This window comes from Bombus vancouverensis, unplaced genomic scaffold (assembly GCF_051014615.1).
Source record: "Bombus vancouverensis nearcticus unplaced genomic scaffold, iyBomVanc1_principal scaffold0060, whole genome shotgun sequence".
NCBI classification, from domain to species: Eukaryota; Metazoa; Arthropoda; class Insecta; order Hymenoptera; family Apidae; genus Bombus; species Bombus vancouverensis.
The window spans coordinates 121,142-136,365 of record NW_027468951.1 but is presented as its reverse complement, the minus strand read 5'-3'; the positions used below and the strand labels follow the sequence as shown (position 1 = coordinate 136,365).

Genomic DNA, 15,224 nt, shown 5'->3' with positions numbered 1-15,224 from the left:
TAAATGCACTGTAATTTAGAAACAGTTATGAAGCGGAAACAAATAATTTATTCAGAATAAGAATTCTACGTAATCGTGTTAAAAAAAACGTACTTATAACGCGTTTAAACTCCAAATATGTAAAGACAATAAGGGAAAAAAATTAAACGAAACGAACGAACAATAAAAAAGGGATGTTAAATACAAAAAATAGATTGAAATTTAGATTATGAAATATAAAAAAAATGATATTGTATAATTTACAATTATTTTCGATAGCTTACGTCAGTATGTTGGAGTGTAAACTATAAAATATTCAAAAACTGATACCATTTAGACATAATTTAGAAAAACAATAAATTGCGGAAACCGATAGTTAAAACTCGATACGATCGATACTCCAAAACTCTAATCCTAATAATTACTCAGCAATAATAACCGATAATTCATGTTGATTAATGTTTGAACTCCGTTTTTTTTCTGTATGTGTATACAAATTTTATACAGTTTGATAAAGCGAAATTAAATTATCATCTTTTTGTACTACTTCAAACATTGAGATTTGTCATCTTCAAGGTCGATCACACATAGTTTCAGATTGCGGAGTTGCAAGGATAATTAATTTTGCAATCGGTTTTCCTTTGATATAGATGTGAATACAAATAGCCATTGATTGACAATATACCGAACCAATTCTAGTTTAATTTGAAGTCATCGATCCTTTGATATTTTTGGAAGAATAGTAAAAGTACAGAGAAAACAAGAAAAAATGGCGTTAACTAAAAGATAGCTCCAATGTATCTCATAAATATTATCTATATATCATTTGTAAGATGTAAGTGACCAAGATATCGAATTATACAAAAATTGTATGTAATGATTAATACTTGAACGTTACTTACATTTATGTACATGAAAATTTGATCTTTTATTAACTAAGTTATTGATCGACAAAATGACTTTCTACATAATTCTCCGCCTGAACTGAAATGCATATCTTTTTTTACGCAAGCCTTATGTGTAGCTAGCAACGAGCAAACAGATTAATTACTTTACACACGGTCGTATCTTATTTGCTGTAGGCGAGTTCTCTCGTGTAATCAACGAAGTACTCAACTTTAAAGCGATAACAGAAGAACATTATTGTATCGACAAAAATCATACTTTTTTCAAAGAAATATGTAACTCGTATTTTTTTTAAAGCAACCCTCATAACGTATTGAATAAAATAATCATACATTTTTTTTGTTCAACATTTGTAAAATACGATATTATCAAGATCACCAAGGAGGTAATCTTCAATTCTTAATGAATATAATAAAAAACATAATTAATGATTGTTTGATGGTTTTATTATTATCTCTATAATACAAAAGCACAACATCGTGTCAACAGTTTATATAGTTCGTATGTTTCTGTAGGAATTGTTGGAATACAACGATATCAGTCGCATGCGGATAGAGTGTTTGATCGTACAGATTCTTCCATTCGTTGCCCAGCGCCATCCCCACTAGCGTACGTTCGTTAGATGTACCGCGGCGGCTGGCGCGTGCATGCTCTTCCGAGAACTCGGCGGAAGAAACATAAGGATATGGATGGAACATTGGGCACGTCGGTGTCGCGCCTTGACAGCGTAGCGCTTTGTATCGAGAAGCTGCTAGAAGGTTCCGTGGCACGTGACGTTACACAGGCATCTACTCAGGTCACACTCATTATAGAGAGTGGGGGTTCAAAATCTTTACAAGCGCCACAGGTCACTAAGGCAGTCAGTCTGTGAATAACTAGCCAACTGTCTACATTCCAGAACGCACATTTATAACTCTCGAAATAATTGTTTAATAAATATCACATTATATTATTTCAACATAAACATTGTGTCTTCCACAGAATATTAATCCTAATTCCAAGATTAAATTCTAACAGGGATACACAAATAATAGTTCTCTATCACAACGTAATCTAAAGGGAAAACCCTAACTAAATGACAAAAATATCGGTAATAACTGGAACTAATGAATGTTAAAAGCAATCAGTATATTCCATACAAACTTCCATCAACACGATTCGTTCTTCATTCTCTCAACACACTAAGACCGCAATCTTTAAACGCTTATAAAACCATAAGCAATCGTGAAGTTTAAAATTCGCTAACTGGGCGTCTCTCAATCCAGTTTTTGATCTTGGGCAGGAGGAGGACCTTTTTCTCCAGCAGCTTCAGATTCTCGTAATTCTCGATCAGATCAGACTTGTACATAAAGTTCAAATAATCGAGCAGAGCAACGAATGTTAAATCAGCCCAAGAGAGAGTACCATCGTAGAAGTAGCCGTCATTTTCCTTCACTTGCTGGTCCAAACGTTCTAAAATGAACAGCAGCGTCTCTTCAGCAGCCTTGCGTTTTGCAGCTTTGACCTTCTCGTCCTCCTCATAGTGGAAGGCGGCAATTTCTGAAAATTTGTTTTCAGTTAAATACTATTCGCTAATGTTATACTAATTTGAATACAGTGTTGTGCGAAATTTAAATGATACTGAAGATAGAATTACAATCCTTTTTAATCCTTTGTCTTGTATTGTTGACATACGTGTATCGTTCGATTAAATCAAATATTAAATCGGATTTCAACTAATAAATACCTGAACAGATATGTACTATCTGTTATCAAGATTCTCATAAGATTTATGCAAAACAGCACTGGATACTCACTATGACGAATATCATGAATAGTATCAACAGTGGCATCAATATGAAGATTTGCCCAGTCAGTCTTTCCAGCTAAGTCATATTGTTTGGCTAAGTAACGGCAAATAGCTGTAGACTGACCATCCTTCCTTCTATCAGCTACGAGCATAGGAAGCTGGCCATAAGGAGTCACTAAAAACATACAACTAATAGAATCAAAGATTCTATCGAACAAACAGATTATGATGCTTCTTAAATATCTAGCTTCCTGTTATCTGTTTTGGAAAGATATAATTTAATTTATTGATAATTTATCAGCAAACAAAGGGCATTGTCTCCTTAACAATACCTATTGTTCTCCCACATATCTTATAGAGCAATGGAGAGTAAACAATAATCTCTGTTATACTCTGCATAATTGTGTTCTACTTTATTTAGCTACTTTAGTTAAATTAGGAAAGATGAGATTTAAGAAACAGAATTTCTTTAAATTTTAAGCTTACAGGGCTTTATTTCTGGCCAGACGTCCTTTTTGATACGTTCATCTTCAAATGGAATACTAGCATAGCTGAAGAAGAACGGATTGGTTCTGCCAATGCCGTAACTGGGAAGTAAGTCAATTTATAGAGCGGCATCTTCCTGGAAGTATAATATATACAAAGTAAAAACAAAGAATCATTGATGACAAGAATTATATTATTACAAATTATGAAGTATAAGACAATTTAAGTAAAAAGCATCAACTACTAACTACTCGCATAGCTATTTGTATCTTTATATTTTAATATAGCTTAGATATAAAAAGAATATTATTTTTGGATGTAATAATGTATAAACTTGCGCCAAATATTATAACAAAATATTGCACTTTCTATTTAAGTAGGATAGACATATTACCGGCATTTATCTTTTTTCTATAGCAATGAAATTGTTTATAAAAAAGTTTATAAGAAAACTATCAATTAATGCAAACAACGCATTTCAAAATATTAATTACATTCGCACGATTCGTTATCTCTAGTATTAATTTAACCATATGGTTCTATACACCCAAGACCCTCTAACAGTAATTTAGTACCATTACTAGTCGTATGTACAATGTATGTTTGTAGACAACTTTCGTAACTACAAAACATTCAGCATGATTATATATTCTTCCAAACTTAAGAAACATTTTCTACTTGCATACTTAAATTTATCGATCAATTATGAACATATGATAACATTTATTTCTTTCAACTACTAATTTTCAAATCCTCTGCTGTTCCGTTAATTGAACGACGCGCCGACTTTTCGTACAAGTATCTTGTATCTTATCTGTATTATTTAGTTATCAATAAAGAAGAAACATTTTCTAATTGTATACTTAAATTTATCGATCAATTATGAACATGTAATAACATTTATTTCTTTCAACTACTAATTTTTAAATCATCTGCTAATTCGGTTAATTGAAGGATGTCGGCTTTCTGTAGAAGTATTTCATATTTATTATTTAATTATGAATAAGGAAAAAACATACAAAATATAGTTTTTAAACGGTTTATTATTTATAAAGAGAAACTTTGATTTAGGATATATATACTATATATATACTATTTACTTACAATTTTTTTTTTTAAGATTTCAAAGTCGAAACAAGCACAGGAAATTTCCAAGCCGGTTAACAGAAACTTGAATGAGACAAAAATAACCTTTAGATCTCTATATGTTCTTCTTCCCCTCTGTTGCTTCCATGTAACTCTTATCCTATTGGTGGAGCTGTGCTGATATGTGAAATTATGACTACATAAAAACATCCGGAAAGACTCATTGAATGATTTTATAGTTTAAGGTTAATAAATTTCCATAAATTAAAGTTGAAAACTTATGAGAACATGTTTTCTGTAACAAAACTTAGTAAAAACAAACTAGTAAGGTTTATAGATTCTTTAATGATTATGTATGTATTCATAAACTAGTTCGATAAACATCGTTCGATAAAACGTCGAACAACACACAACATTGAAGCGCGAAATTTCAAATTCAAGGAAAGATAAATAACAAATATTGCGAACAAATGATATTAAATTTACAATAATCTCATGTAAGAAAAAATAAAAGGGATAAAAGTAGTACAGAAGATAGAAAAATCCATAAAACTGGTGGCTGGGAAATAGAAAATATATAAATTTATGTTATTAGAGTTTAGTACTTCTGTCGATCAATGTGTTACGACCGTTCGCGGAGAGACGCAGTCGCAGCAGCGAGAGGCGTAAATTCTCGCTACGATTCGGTGAATCGACGCCGCGAAGTAGTCGTTCCCCTGTTTCGGTTAAGATAAGAGGTGGTTAAATGAATATGACACAGTATAGTAAGTTATATTTCACCGTTTATTCCAACAACTTATAACGAAGGCAGTTACGCTGGTGCGTATGTACGAGATTTTTTTTTTTTATTTATTTGTTGAAATTACAATCAATTCTCGCGTTGAGAATATGTACGAGATGAATGAGTGACTGATCTGTGGGTGTGTCCTACCCGGTGGAAGGATATTGACCGTTCGAAGGATGTGAAATCAGAACTGTCTTGGGAGACGATGCTGTCTCGGAGGAAAGCTAAGGATGGGTGTGTCTAGCGCACGGGACCATTGGATTTGTAGGTGACGATTTTAGTTAGGAGAGTGAAGGAAGTGGCTTCGTTGTTAATTGGTTAACGAAGGGTCTTAACCACCCTCGAGAGAAAGTGGTTAGTGGGAGGAAAGTTGCAGCATACGTGAGAAAAACTAACTTTCCCTTGTCCAGTCGGGGTAGACAATAGTCTTTAGAAATTCTTCGGAAACAGACGTTTGTTTGGTTTGAAGGACCTTTTCTAGGAAATCTATGAGATTTATGGAAGGTACTTGAAACTATGGAGGATACGCTGCGAGTATCCGGTGACATCTGGTTGCCATATTGCTCGCGGTGCGACGTAACAAAATGGAATAGAAAGATTATACCACAGACGAAATTATACTTTATACTTTATTATACTTTATACTTTATTATTACATTTTAACGTTTTAAACGTTTTAACGTTTAACATTCTAACATTCAGTTAGAACTTTGTATTGATTAGAGATATTGTAACGACCAGAAATATCGATACATATATCAATACTTTTACCTCGAAATTCGTAGATTCGTACTCTTCATTGTCCATACAAATTGTGTCATATATGTCCAAACCAAATTTAATTTACGTGCATTAACGTTTTCAAATCCATTTTTTATTTTCAAAGAACATCATATTTGTACTCGGTATTGCCAGTAAGTATCATGAAGAGACGAAACGAGTATCTCGAGTTAAGTATTGTTTAAAATAGTATATAGACATCTAGATATAACATTCAATGATTTTTCCCTCACTTATTGTAAATTATTGATATTGTAAAATTATAATTGTAAAATTATATAGTAAATGATATTGTAAAATTAAATAGTAAATTCACACGATGTTCAAATAATTCGAAATAACGATAGACCAAAAGCTGTTTAAACGAGACACAAGAATTAATCGTGCATTTTATTAAAAAGTTAAGTACGAATAAAAGAAAGAAAATTTTCGAACTTTTTTCGAAAGAACATACATTTATTATACAACATACATACATTTATTATATATTGTGTTCTTTCAAACACAATAATACCTTCCATAAAGGAGCACAGCTCAGATGAGACTTTTTATAGTTAAACTTTTAACGTACTCATAGAAACGAAATTTTTTTTTTTAAATAGAACTGTTACATTTTACGACACGTATAACATCGAACATTTACCAACATAGCGATGCCAGCGTACATATATATATATACTGGTGTACTGGTCATCTTTTTTCCACACATTTTTAGCTTTTTAACTGTTGGTGAATGGGCGCCTAATCAGCCAATCAGAAATGGCCGGTATACTATGAATCCTTCTCTTCAATGCTCGAAGAGCTGGATATTTATCTAAAGCTGATGCCCCAAACATATACTCGTAATTTTCAAGGGCCGCTGTAAATACGAAGTCCGCCCATGTCGTCTGAAAAAAGGTTTGTATACATTTATTTTGTACCTCCTCTATTAAACAATTTTTTTAATTTACCTTGAAAAATGTGAAAAATCGAACTCTTAACTAAAGATCACTAGCTTTTTAGGAAGAATTTGGATTTTTATTTTATTGTCAGAATTTAATGGATAATTTTAGAAACTTCAACCTTTGGAGGTATTTGTTAATTAAAAATGACAAAACTGGTATTATGTAAAAAAGAGTAATGTGTATCCTGAATCAATGTCGAATGGAAATTAGACAGTTCTATAAAAATAATCCTTCTCACGATTCCACAATTTCATAGCTTAATTAAATACAATTCTTCGGCGATATAATTACAAATACATTTACAGGAATTGTGTAATATGATAAATATCTCGTTAAAGAAATTGAAATCGTAAACTCTAGATTCTAGTATTCTTTCACTTTCATGTTTCCTATGAGCCCTTCAATCGCTAAATATTTTGCAATGAAACACGTATTATTAAACAACATAATCATACTAAATTAATTTAATGTGACTATTTATTATTATTATATAATAACACAGTGATGAAAGAAATAAACTGGTCAAGTAATCTAAGGAACGATAATACGTATCTATGTCAGTGACAGTGAGAAAAATTCAGATATCTGTACTTAAGTGATTACACTTGTAAGTATCATTATATATTATATAAATATGATATTTCGAATGGTATCATTTATCACTCATTAAACAAGAGTGTCATATCCAGAGAAATGATTTTACATATCTTAATCTTTGCTTTGATTACGATAGTAATAATTTCTATCAAACTTGATGAGGAAGATACATGAATAATTATCTAAAAGCTGAAAATCTTGGCAAATTCATTTGTACATAAACTAACAGGAGTGAATTTTAAAGATACACTCTGCTCTCAACAATTAAAGCTGTCTTGTCGCAACAAAGTTTCAATAATTTTTTATGGACAACATGGCCCAGTTTGCACAAAGACTAAAAATTTTAACATTAAATTTGGATAAAAAATCTTACGGTAGAAGGAATGATATATCCTTTATTTTTGCCAATAATCTGGTCGAATTTAGTCAAGTAAAATGGTATTGTTTCGTTCAAAAGTTGATTCTTCCTCGCTTCCTTCTTTTCAGGATTCTCCACCATGCGATAGTAGCAGATTTCTGAAACGTATATGAAACCAACCGTTACGTTCATTTGTGTTTTTCCCCCCAAACGAAGAGAAAATAAGTTGTGAAAGAAGGAGTAGCCTCTCATAGTACCTACAATTTCTTCATTCTCTTTGCTTTCTTCAATATTGCCTCAACAAGTTCCTGTGGTTCACGATACTTGAAATATATACAATGTTACCAGCGTGGAAATTGTCTTGGAAACTTGGAGAATCTTTCAAGAGGAACAACATTGCTAACTGAGATTCGAGAAAGGAAAGGTAAGTAAATCCTTGCTTCTACTTAGAGCTTTTTTATTTACTTCTGACGAGTAAAGTACTGTTATTAAAATTTGATTAAAAGTACCAAGAATGTCGAGATATAAACAACCATTTGTGGAAAGGTCAGGAGAAGCAGAATTATCGAATAAACGTTGTATAACTCTTAGTGATTAAGTAAGAGAAGAGAAACGAGAAAAAAGTCTTTTATCTAGGTCTTAATAAAGTATACTATATTTATCTCCATATCAAGAATAACAACAAGATATAAACAGTCTTCTAGAAATTGAGTAAATATTACATAATTACATCTTGAGCAATATTTTGCGTCTTAGCTTTTGCTTAATCATTATGATAATCTTAAATATCTGTAAATTCTTCACAGACTCTTTGCATCTTCTATACAGGTATCTCGTGATCATGTGATAACACACAGGAAGAAAAAATGGAGGAAAAAACAGCGTAAAAAAAAGTTGCGTAGGAGTATCGTCGCACTACATCATTCGACAATTGATGCACGTCATGGCGATCGTCACGGTTTAAAGCAGGCCATCAAAAACGCGTTTGTTATCGTACGGAAAAATCTGCGACGTTCCAGCTGTTCAGGTGCATCGAATTGTGAATCATCGGCGGTACGAAGCAAGGCGAGGGGCGTAAATAGAGAAAGAAGAGAAGAGAAGGATTCGCATAAATGATAAAATATAATCGTTCGTTCCTCGTCGATGGCGGATGGATGGCTTTAATCGTGGACGATATCGATACGATTATATTTTATACATTTGAAACAAATATAAAAGACGAGCAAAAACCAGAGATACGATCGTTATGATATTATTCAATCGGTAGCCTATTTACCTCGTTTTTTGTTCACCTTCTCTGTCTAGTAATAATTTTTCGATTCGACTGGCGTGACGTTACGTTGGCGGTGTAAAAACACGATTTTAAACACCTGCGGATAGTTGCATGAGTTTCGAGCGATTCCATTCCCTTCGATTTATATTTATGCGATCAACGCGCGGATCGTTAACGCATTATGCAGACAGCAGATGTTACGTAATCACACATATCGTAATTGGAAATTACTAACGTTATCGCGTACCAGGATCTTCCTGTCTTTGATCATTGAGTAACACTTTGTTGTCCTCGCTCCTTCCGCGGATAACCAGCGTTTATCATATAGAGACAGGGATTTGCAAAGAATAAAAGTTGTAGAACGTTGAAAGGCGTTGAGAGAAACGTGATGTTATCCCGTTATTCGTTAACGCAACGCAGTTAAAAAAAATCCCGTAGGAAGATTACGATAATAGATAACCTGAGTCGAGTGTTTGTCGGGGGATCTAAAAGATTCTTTCGAGTTGAGCGTCTGAGATTGCAGAGAAGAAAATTTGGAAGCCATCGAATTCGTGATGTCGATAGAAATCTTCAGTTGGAATCGTTGTATCATAACGTAGTCTGCTTATTGTCGATAAGACTTTACTAAACTAAAAGTGACTACTAAAAGTTTCTATCCTCTAAATTCTATCTACGATTCTATAATCTAAAAACTGACTTTTGCAAACAAACTGTAACATTCGCTTAACGGAAAGACATACGTGTAATATCGTGATGTAATATGTTTACAAAAAGTGGACAATAGAGATGTTAATCAGACAGAAAAGACGGTTGTGGCTTAGCTTGAACTATTCACACCAAACGTACAGAAAACAGCGCAATCCACACTCTATCGGCAACGCCACTCGCAACCTCCGTCTCCGCTCAACTCGCACTCGGCTCCTCCGCTCGCACTCTGCTCCTCGACTCGCACTCTGTTTCTCGACTGCCCCTTTCTGGCCGTTGTCGCATTCTGTTGTCCTTTTCCTAGGCACACCGCACACGTGTTCTGCAGACGCTCGTAGCCAGGGTCACGTAGGTCTTTTCCACGAAACTATGCACTTGAAAAGACCGATGACACATTGATGGGCCCGACGGCGCCTCGGCTCTCGCGACACTGTTCATAGTTCGCCCGATATTTCCCAGGTCTTTCGTCCACGATACTACATTCGGCCATCCTGCAATAACATCTGCCCTCAGATGTTGCCTTTTATCTCGCTGTCATCAGATGCGTCACTTCGGCGTTCAGGACCCAAGGCTTCATAAAATCGAGGTGTGTGCGGGTCCTTCCTTCGGTACTGCTTCACACGCTTTCTTCTTTTCTTGTAATTTCGCAGGTTCCCTTCTAGCTTACCTATGTTTCGCTCGGTTAGGCTACAGTCAAGGCGGTTGGATACCACGTGTTCGACCTTTTCGCGTAACCCCTTGAACCAGAAGTCCTTCTTGACCATAGCTTCTGTTTTGGTAACCTCGAAATGCCCACGCTTGTGCGCTTGCCTGACTACCTGAGCCCGCATCGCCTTCGATACTACTATTAGCACATCGTCCTCACACTCCTTACACAAAATATTGTTCCTTACTACCTGCCCATCGGCCTGACTGCACGTTGCGGCGTCCAAAATCCTACGGACTTCGATGTCCTTGTTCTGTGCCCTTCTCAACCGTGCAATCAGCCCGTCTTCACTCTCCGTTACATACATAGTGCTCGGCAGGGGGTTCCTATTCGGAGCATCTACATGCTGCATACTTTTCCCCGGCCGATGACACACCTGATACTTAATCTCGCCTAGTAACAAGGCCCATCTAGCCACACGCACACACAAATCTTTCTTTCTAACTACACCTATCGGACTCGCATACTCCAAGTCTGACGATTTGATGACACCCTCGTTTATCCACGCTTCCATCAGATCATCTACTTCCTTTCTTTCCGACGGCGCCAGTCTTCGCGGTCTTCGCGCTACCGGTTTGTCGCTTTTCAGAACTATTTTCGCGGTTATCCCGACGTCTTTCTTCTTCTCCGGCCTATACCCTTTAATAATATCCCGAATGGCTTCACGGTAATGAGATTCTCGTACATGTGACAAGTCGATCTCGTCGGATTGTTCTATCGCGTTTACCCTCAGTACATCCGGCGCGTCCTCGTGACCGTCGGTCTGATCGTCGAGTCGTAAAAATGTCACCTTGCCCCGTTTGACTCGCAACTCTACCTGGTCTAAAAAGTCGGTACCTAAGAGTAGACTGTGTCTTGTCATTACCTTATTCGAGACAACATGCAGAGTGACAGTAAAGTCGTACCCGTCGACCGTCATTACCCTTGTGAACTCGCCCCAGGTACTATTGCCAGCGGAACCAAAACCATCAAACTTAAGTTTGCAGTTTCCCAGAGGTGGTGATCCTAACCTCACATACTCATCCGCTCGTATGAACGTAAGGTCACTACCTGTATCCACTAACGAGACAAACCTGCAGCCATCTATCGACACGTCCTTCACGTACTTTTTCCTCTCCGGTCTTGAGATTACGTAAGTCTTTACTTGTCGCGCTGTACAATTCGCCGCCACATGTCCAAGCTCGTTGCATTTGAAACACCTAACACCTTCTCCCCTCTCCGGACACTTAACACTTAGATGATCCTCACTACCGCAAATGAAGCATCTTCTTTTCTTCATTGCATCTACAGATTGACTGGGCTTCCCGTTCTTCTGGGTTTTAGCCGGCTTCACAATCGACTTTGCTCTGCGCCTCTTCTGCTCTTCGTACATCACTAACCTCTTCCTCAACCCTTTGATTGACGTAGCGCCGTACAATACAGCCTTATTGTTCTCGTCGTCGATTATTCCATCTACTATGTATTCCACCTTTGCTTCCTCCTCCATGTCCACATGGCTGGCTATTTCGAGCATGCGGTACATGTAAGCCAAACATGCTTCATCACTCTCCTTTTTTGTTTCTTCAAGTTTTTGATGAACTTGCCTACTGTTGACTTTTCTCGAAAATTCTTTCACTAGCCCCCTCTTCAACTCATGCCAAGTCCTGGCATGACACTCGAAGCTCGCAAATATTTTCGCTGATCCCTTCAGCAGCTTCCTCGCGTAGACTGCCTTCTGCCCATCCGACCTCATGCACGTATCAGCGACTTCCTCGAACGACTCGAACCATCGTTCGACATTTTCACCTTTGTCGCCACTAAACGACTCTAATGCATCTTCGACGTCTCTAAAACTCAGTGTCGAACCAACACATGCCCTTCGACAACATTCGTCACGGTCCTGATACACCCTTCGCGTACCTCTCTTGTATCCTCTGGCGTTTTTTCTGTCATCTTCATCCTCACTTTCGTCGTCGCTTTCTTCTTCCGACGATATGTCGTTACCATCCATGGCCGCTTGTAGCCGTGCGCGTAATTCTACTTTTCTGCCCGTCGTTTTTAAACCCAAACTAGCGAGGCGCTCCTTCAACTCCTTCGTATTCATTTTCTCAACATCTTCATCTTCGTTACAATCACGCTCAGCTCTCTGTACGTTTCCTAAATCTCGTTGACCGGTTAGCTCTTCACCGCCCGTCGATCCCTTAGGATACGATTGTCCAGCCCTACACGCCCGATTCAGCCTTGCAATCAGCACTGACCTCGCACCCGATATAGGGAGGTTCATTCGCGCGAGCTTACTCCTCAGCTCCTCCAGCGTCGAACCCTCTTCACCCGACAATCGTTCGTCCCCGACGTTTGCCATTTTTCACACTACACAAACTTAAACAGTCAACGATATCGTCTTTTACCGCACCGCGTACCGGTAAATTCACAACTAGCTCGAATAGCTCTGTTAAACCGTTTCGTTTTCTGTCTTGTCCAATCCCGGACGAGCCCCCAAAAATATGTAATATCGTGATGTAATATGTTTACAAAAAGTGGACAATAGAGATGTTAATTAGACAGAAAAGACGGTTGTAGCTTAACTTGAACTATTCACACCAAACGTACAGAAAACAGCGCAATCCACACTCTATCGGCAACGCCACTCGCAACCTCCGTCTCCGCTCAACTCGCACTCGGCTCCTCCGCTCGCACTCTGCTCCTCGACTCGCACACTCTGCTCCTCGACTCGCACTCTGTTTCTCGACTGCCCCTTTCTGGCCGTTGTCGCATTCTGTTGTCCTTTTCCTAGGCCCACCGCACACGTGTTCTGCAGACGCTCGTAGCCAGGGTCACGTAGGTCTTTTCCACGAAACTATGCACTTGAAAAGACCGATGACACATTGATGGGCCCGACGGCGCCTCGGCTCTCGCGACACTGTTCATAGTTCGCCCGATATTTCCCAGGCCTTTCGTCCACGATACTACATACGTATCTTGTTTGTACTCGTCTTTTCACAATGAATTCTTGAACGTCTGTCTCTGTGGTGAGACAAATGCAAAGTCATCTCATCAGTTACTCACCTTGCTTCAAATCTCCAAGAGTATCGACGAGCTCGTCGCATATCATCGCATCCCATTCGTCCTTTCCCATTAGATCGTACTTCCTCGCCAAGTATCGCGCCACAGCGTTACTCTGCGCTACCGGTTTCCCGTCTATCTCCAGCACAGGCAGTTTTTTATAAGGCATTGCTAAGAACAAACATGGCTCATATGAACACTGTGTAGAGGGAAACGATCGATAGGAAATCACAACACAGCTTCCGAGGCCGTTGCGTTCTTGTGAATAGATGAATCGAAATCATTTCGGTTTTAATCAACATGGCCTAGTAAAGAAATACAGAAATGTCTTCTTTCTCCTTTTTTTCTTTTCTTACGATTACGATGGACATGGTATCGCGTGTTTTTGACTGTTGGGAAGAACCTAAAGTTTTTAAAATCAAGGATAAAAGATAATACCAGACACGGAAAAAATATTAGAAAATGTACACGGTTCTTGTAATGAAAATTGAAATGCAAGGAATATAAATCGAATGTCTCTTGCGAACGTAATTTTGTGTTTTACACCGACAGGATTGATTTACAGATTTACGTTGATTTTTGGTTTCTCTATCTGCAAGCGACATATAAGATTATATCGAAGACTATGCTGCGTAAAACTTTTATTATAATATTTACGATAGAAATGTCGCAACGGAAGATCGAATTTTATGTCTGCTTTGTTCTTTCGACTTTTTAGCTGTGTTCTTGTTCATTTCCGAACTGATTTCAATTTTTTATTCTTTTTTTCCGACAAGTCCTAAAAAGTTTTTAAATTAACGAGAAACGTAGAAGTATTTTTGTATTCCTATTTTAAGTCACCTATTTACGGTTTTCTCAAAATATTCGAAATGCTTCGATTCATTGAAAACAATAAAGATTGCAACACAAAAATTCGAGAATCGTAAGTGAATTAAGTTGGTATTCGATAAACACGATATTACGGAAGCAAAACTTAATGAAAAGTTCGACTTTATTCCGTATGAAATTTTACTTTAAGTAAGTTTAGCCTGCACGTGAAACGAAAGATTTATATACAGAAAAGTTTGAGTAAATGGTAGATATCTGAGAGTTGAACGATGAAAGTAAAAATCGATTCTTCACGCTTACAATCCTTGTATTCAGGCCAGAGTTCTTCGGGGATCCTCTCGTCGGTATACTCGATGCCAGCATATGCAAATATATACCGTATATGTTCGGCACGACCACGGGCATTGAAGTAGATTAGTTTGTAGGTATGTTCGTCGCTCATTTTTCTTGCTCTGTCAACTTATCGAGAAAAATGTTACAATTAACTCGTGTAATTAACAGACTGTGTGCGTGTTTGTGTGTATAGAGAACAATTTATTTATAGATGGAATAATTCGTATAATACGCAAAATAAATCATTTAGAAGGCTGGAATATGTGTTTTTGAAACAATTAATTATGTCGAAAAATATTTCAAACGAGATATAATTATGAAAAAAATAATAATTAAATGTATGTAAATGTATGTAATAATAGTTAAATGTATGTAAATGTAATAATTAAATGTAATTAGTTGTGAAAAAAATAATAATAAAAAATAAATAAATGTAAAAAAAGAATTAAATGTAATTAGTTTCTTTTTACGCACGCGATATTATTGGCGATATATGAAGGTCAACTTTATTTTTTTAAATAGATATATTTATACATATATTTATAGATATAAATACATATATTATATAGATATAATAGTATATATAATATATATAATAATATATATGTCGAGTCTGAATATCCGAGTC

The 15,224-nt window shown here is 36.6% G+C and overlaps 3 protein-coding genes and 1 long non-coding RNA gene across 7 annotated transcripts; 1 reads left to right on the top strand and 3 right to left on the bottom strand.

Annotated features, from left to right (window-relative positions):
- Window positions 1–1,309: 1,309 nt before the first annotated feature.
- Window positions 1,310–4,562, bottom strand: LOC143304853 (glutathione S-transferase-like). Its single transcript, XM_076627326.1, has 4 exons — window positions 4,265–4,562; window positions 3,161–3,296; window positions 2,682–2,849; window positions 1,310–2,424 (listed from the first exon to the last, which is right to left on the bottom strand). The coding sequence occupies exons 3-4, from the start codon at window positions 2,824–2,826 to the stop codon at window positions 2,117–2,119; spliced, it is 453 nt and encodes a 150-aa protein (XP_076483441.1). The 5' UTR covers window positions 2,827–2,849; window positions 3,161–3,296; window positions 4,265–4,562; the 3' UTR covers window positions 1,310–2,116.
- Window positions 4,563–4,893: 331 nt separating this feature from the next.
- Window positions 4,894–8,943, top strand: LOC117164314 (uncharacterized). 3 transcript variants are annotated; one of them, XR_013061485.1, is made up of 5 exons: window positions 4,894–5,010; window positions 6,526–6,707; window positions 7,257–7,361; window positions 7,838–8,133; window positions 8,538–8,943. It is a non-coding gene; the product is annotated as an uncharacterized LOC117164314 (long non-coding RNA). The 3 variants fall into 3 exon arrangements; XR_013061484.1 differs by having other exon boundaries at window positions 4,911–5,065; XR_013061483.1 differs by lacking the exon at window positions 4,894–5,010 and adding an exon at window positions 5,017–5,534.
- LOC143302408 (glutathione S-transferase-like) lies at window positions 6,237–8,048 on the bottom strand. Of its 2 annotated transcripts, XM_076627328.1 has the most exons (3): window positions 7,971–8,048; window positions 7,725–7,867; window positions 6,237–6,697 (listed from the first exon to the last, which is right to left on the bottom strand). In XM_076627328.1, exons 2-3 carry the CDS (start codon window positions 7,848–7,850, stop codon window positions 6,530–6,532), a joined length of 294 nt encoding a protein of 97 aa, XP_076483443.1. In that variant the 5' UTR covers window positions 7,851–7,867; window positions 7,971–8,048; the 3' UTR covers window positions 6,237–6,529. The 2 variants fall into 2 exon arrangements, with proteins under 2 accessions (XP_076483443.1, XP_076483442.1); XM_076627327.1 differs by lacking the exon at window positions 7,971–8,048 and having other exon boundaries at window positions 7,725–7,961.
- On the bottom strand, window positions 7,727–13,555 carry LOC143304852 (uncharacterized). Its single transcript, XM_076627325.1, has 2 exons — window positions 13,439–13,555; window positions 7,727–13,338 (listed from the first exon to the last, which is right to left on the bottom strand). The coding sequence occupies exon 2, from the start codon at window positions 12,732–12,734 to the stop codon at window positions 10,197–10,199; it is 2,538 nt and encodes an 845-aa protein (XP_076483440.1). The 5' UTR covers window positions 12,735–13,338; window positions 13,439–13,555; the 3' UTR covers window positions 7,727–10,196.
- Between the last annotated feature and the right edge of the window lie 1,669 nt (window positions 13,556–15,224).

What these genes read in the sequence shown, in the direction of transcription:
- LOC143304853 (XM_076627326.1), bottom strand. Translation starts at nt 2,826, where the DNA reads ATGCTCGTAGCTGATAGAAGGAAGGATGGTCAGTCTACAGCTATTTGC. An exon ending in TATTCATGATATTCGTCATA is followed by an intron (nt 2,425 to 2,681) that starts GTGAGTATCCAG and finishes ACAAATTTTCAG; the next exon opens with AAATTGCCGCCTTCCACTAT.
- LOC143302408 (XM_076627327.1), bottom strand. Translation starts at nt 7,961, where the DNA reads ATGAGAGGCTACTCCTTCTTTCACAACTTATTTTCTCTTCGTTTGGGG. An exon ending in GATATATCATTCCTTCTACC is followed by an intron (nt 6,698 to 7,724) that starts GTAAGATTTTTT and finishes ACCTTTTTTCAG; the next exon opens with ACGACATGGGCGGACTTCGT.
- LOC143304852 (XM_076627325.1), bottom strand. Translation starts at nt 12,734, where the DNA reads ATGGCAAACGTCGGGGACGAACGATTGTCGGGTGAAGAGGGTTCGACG.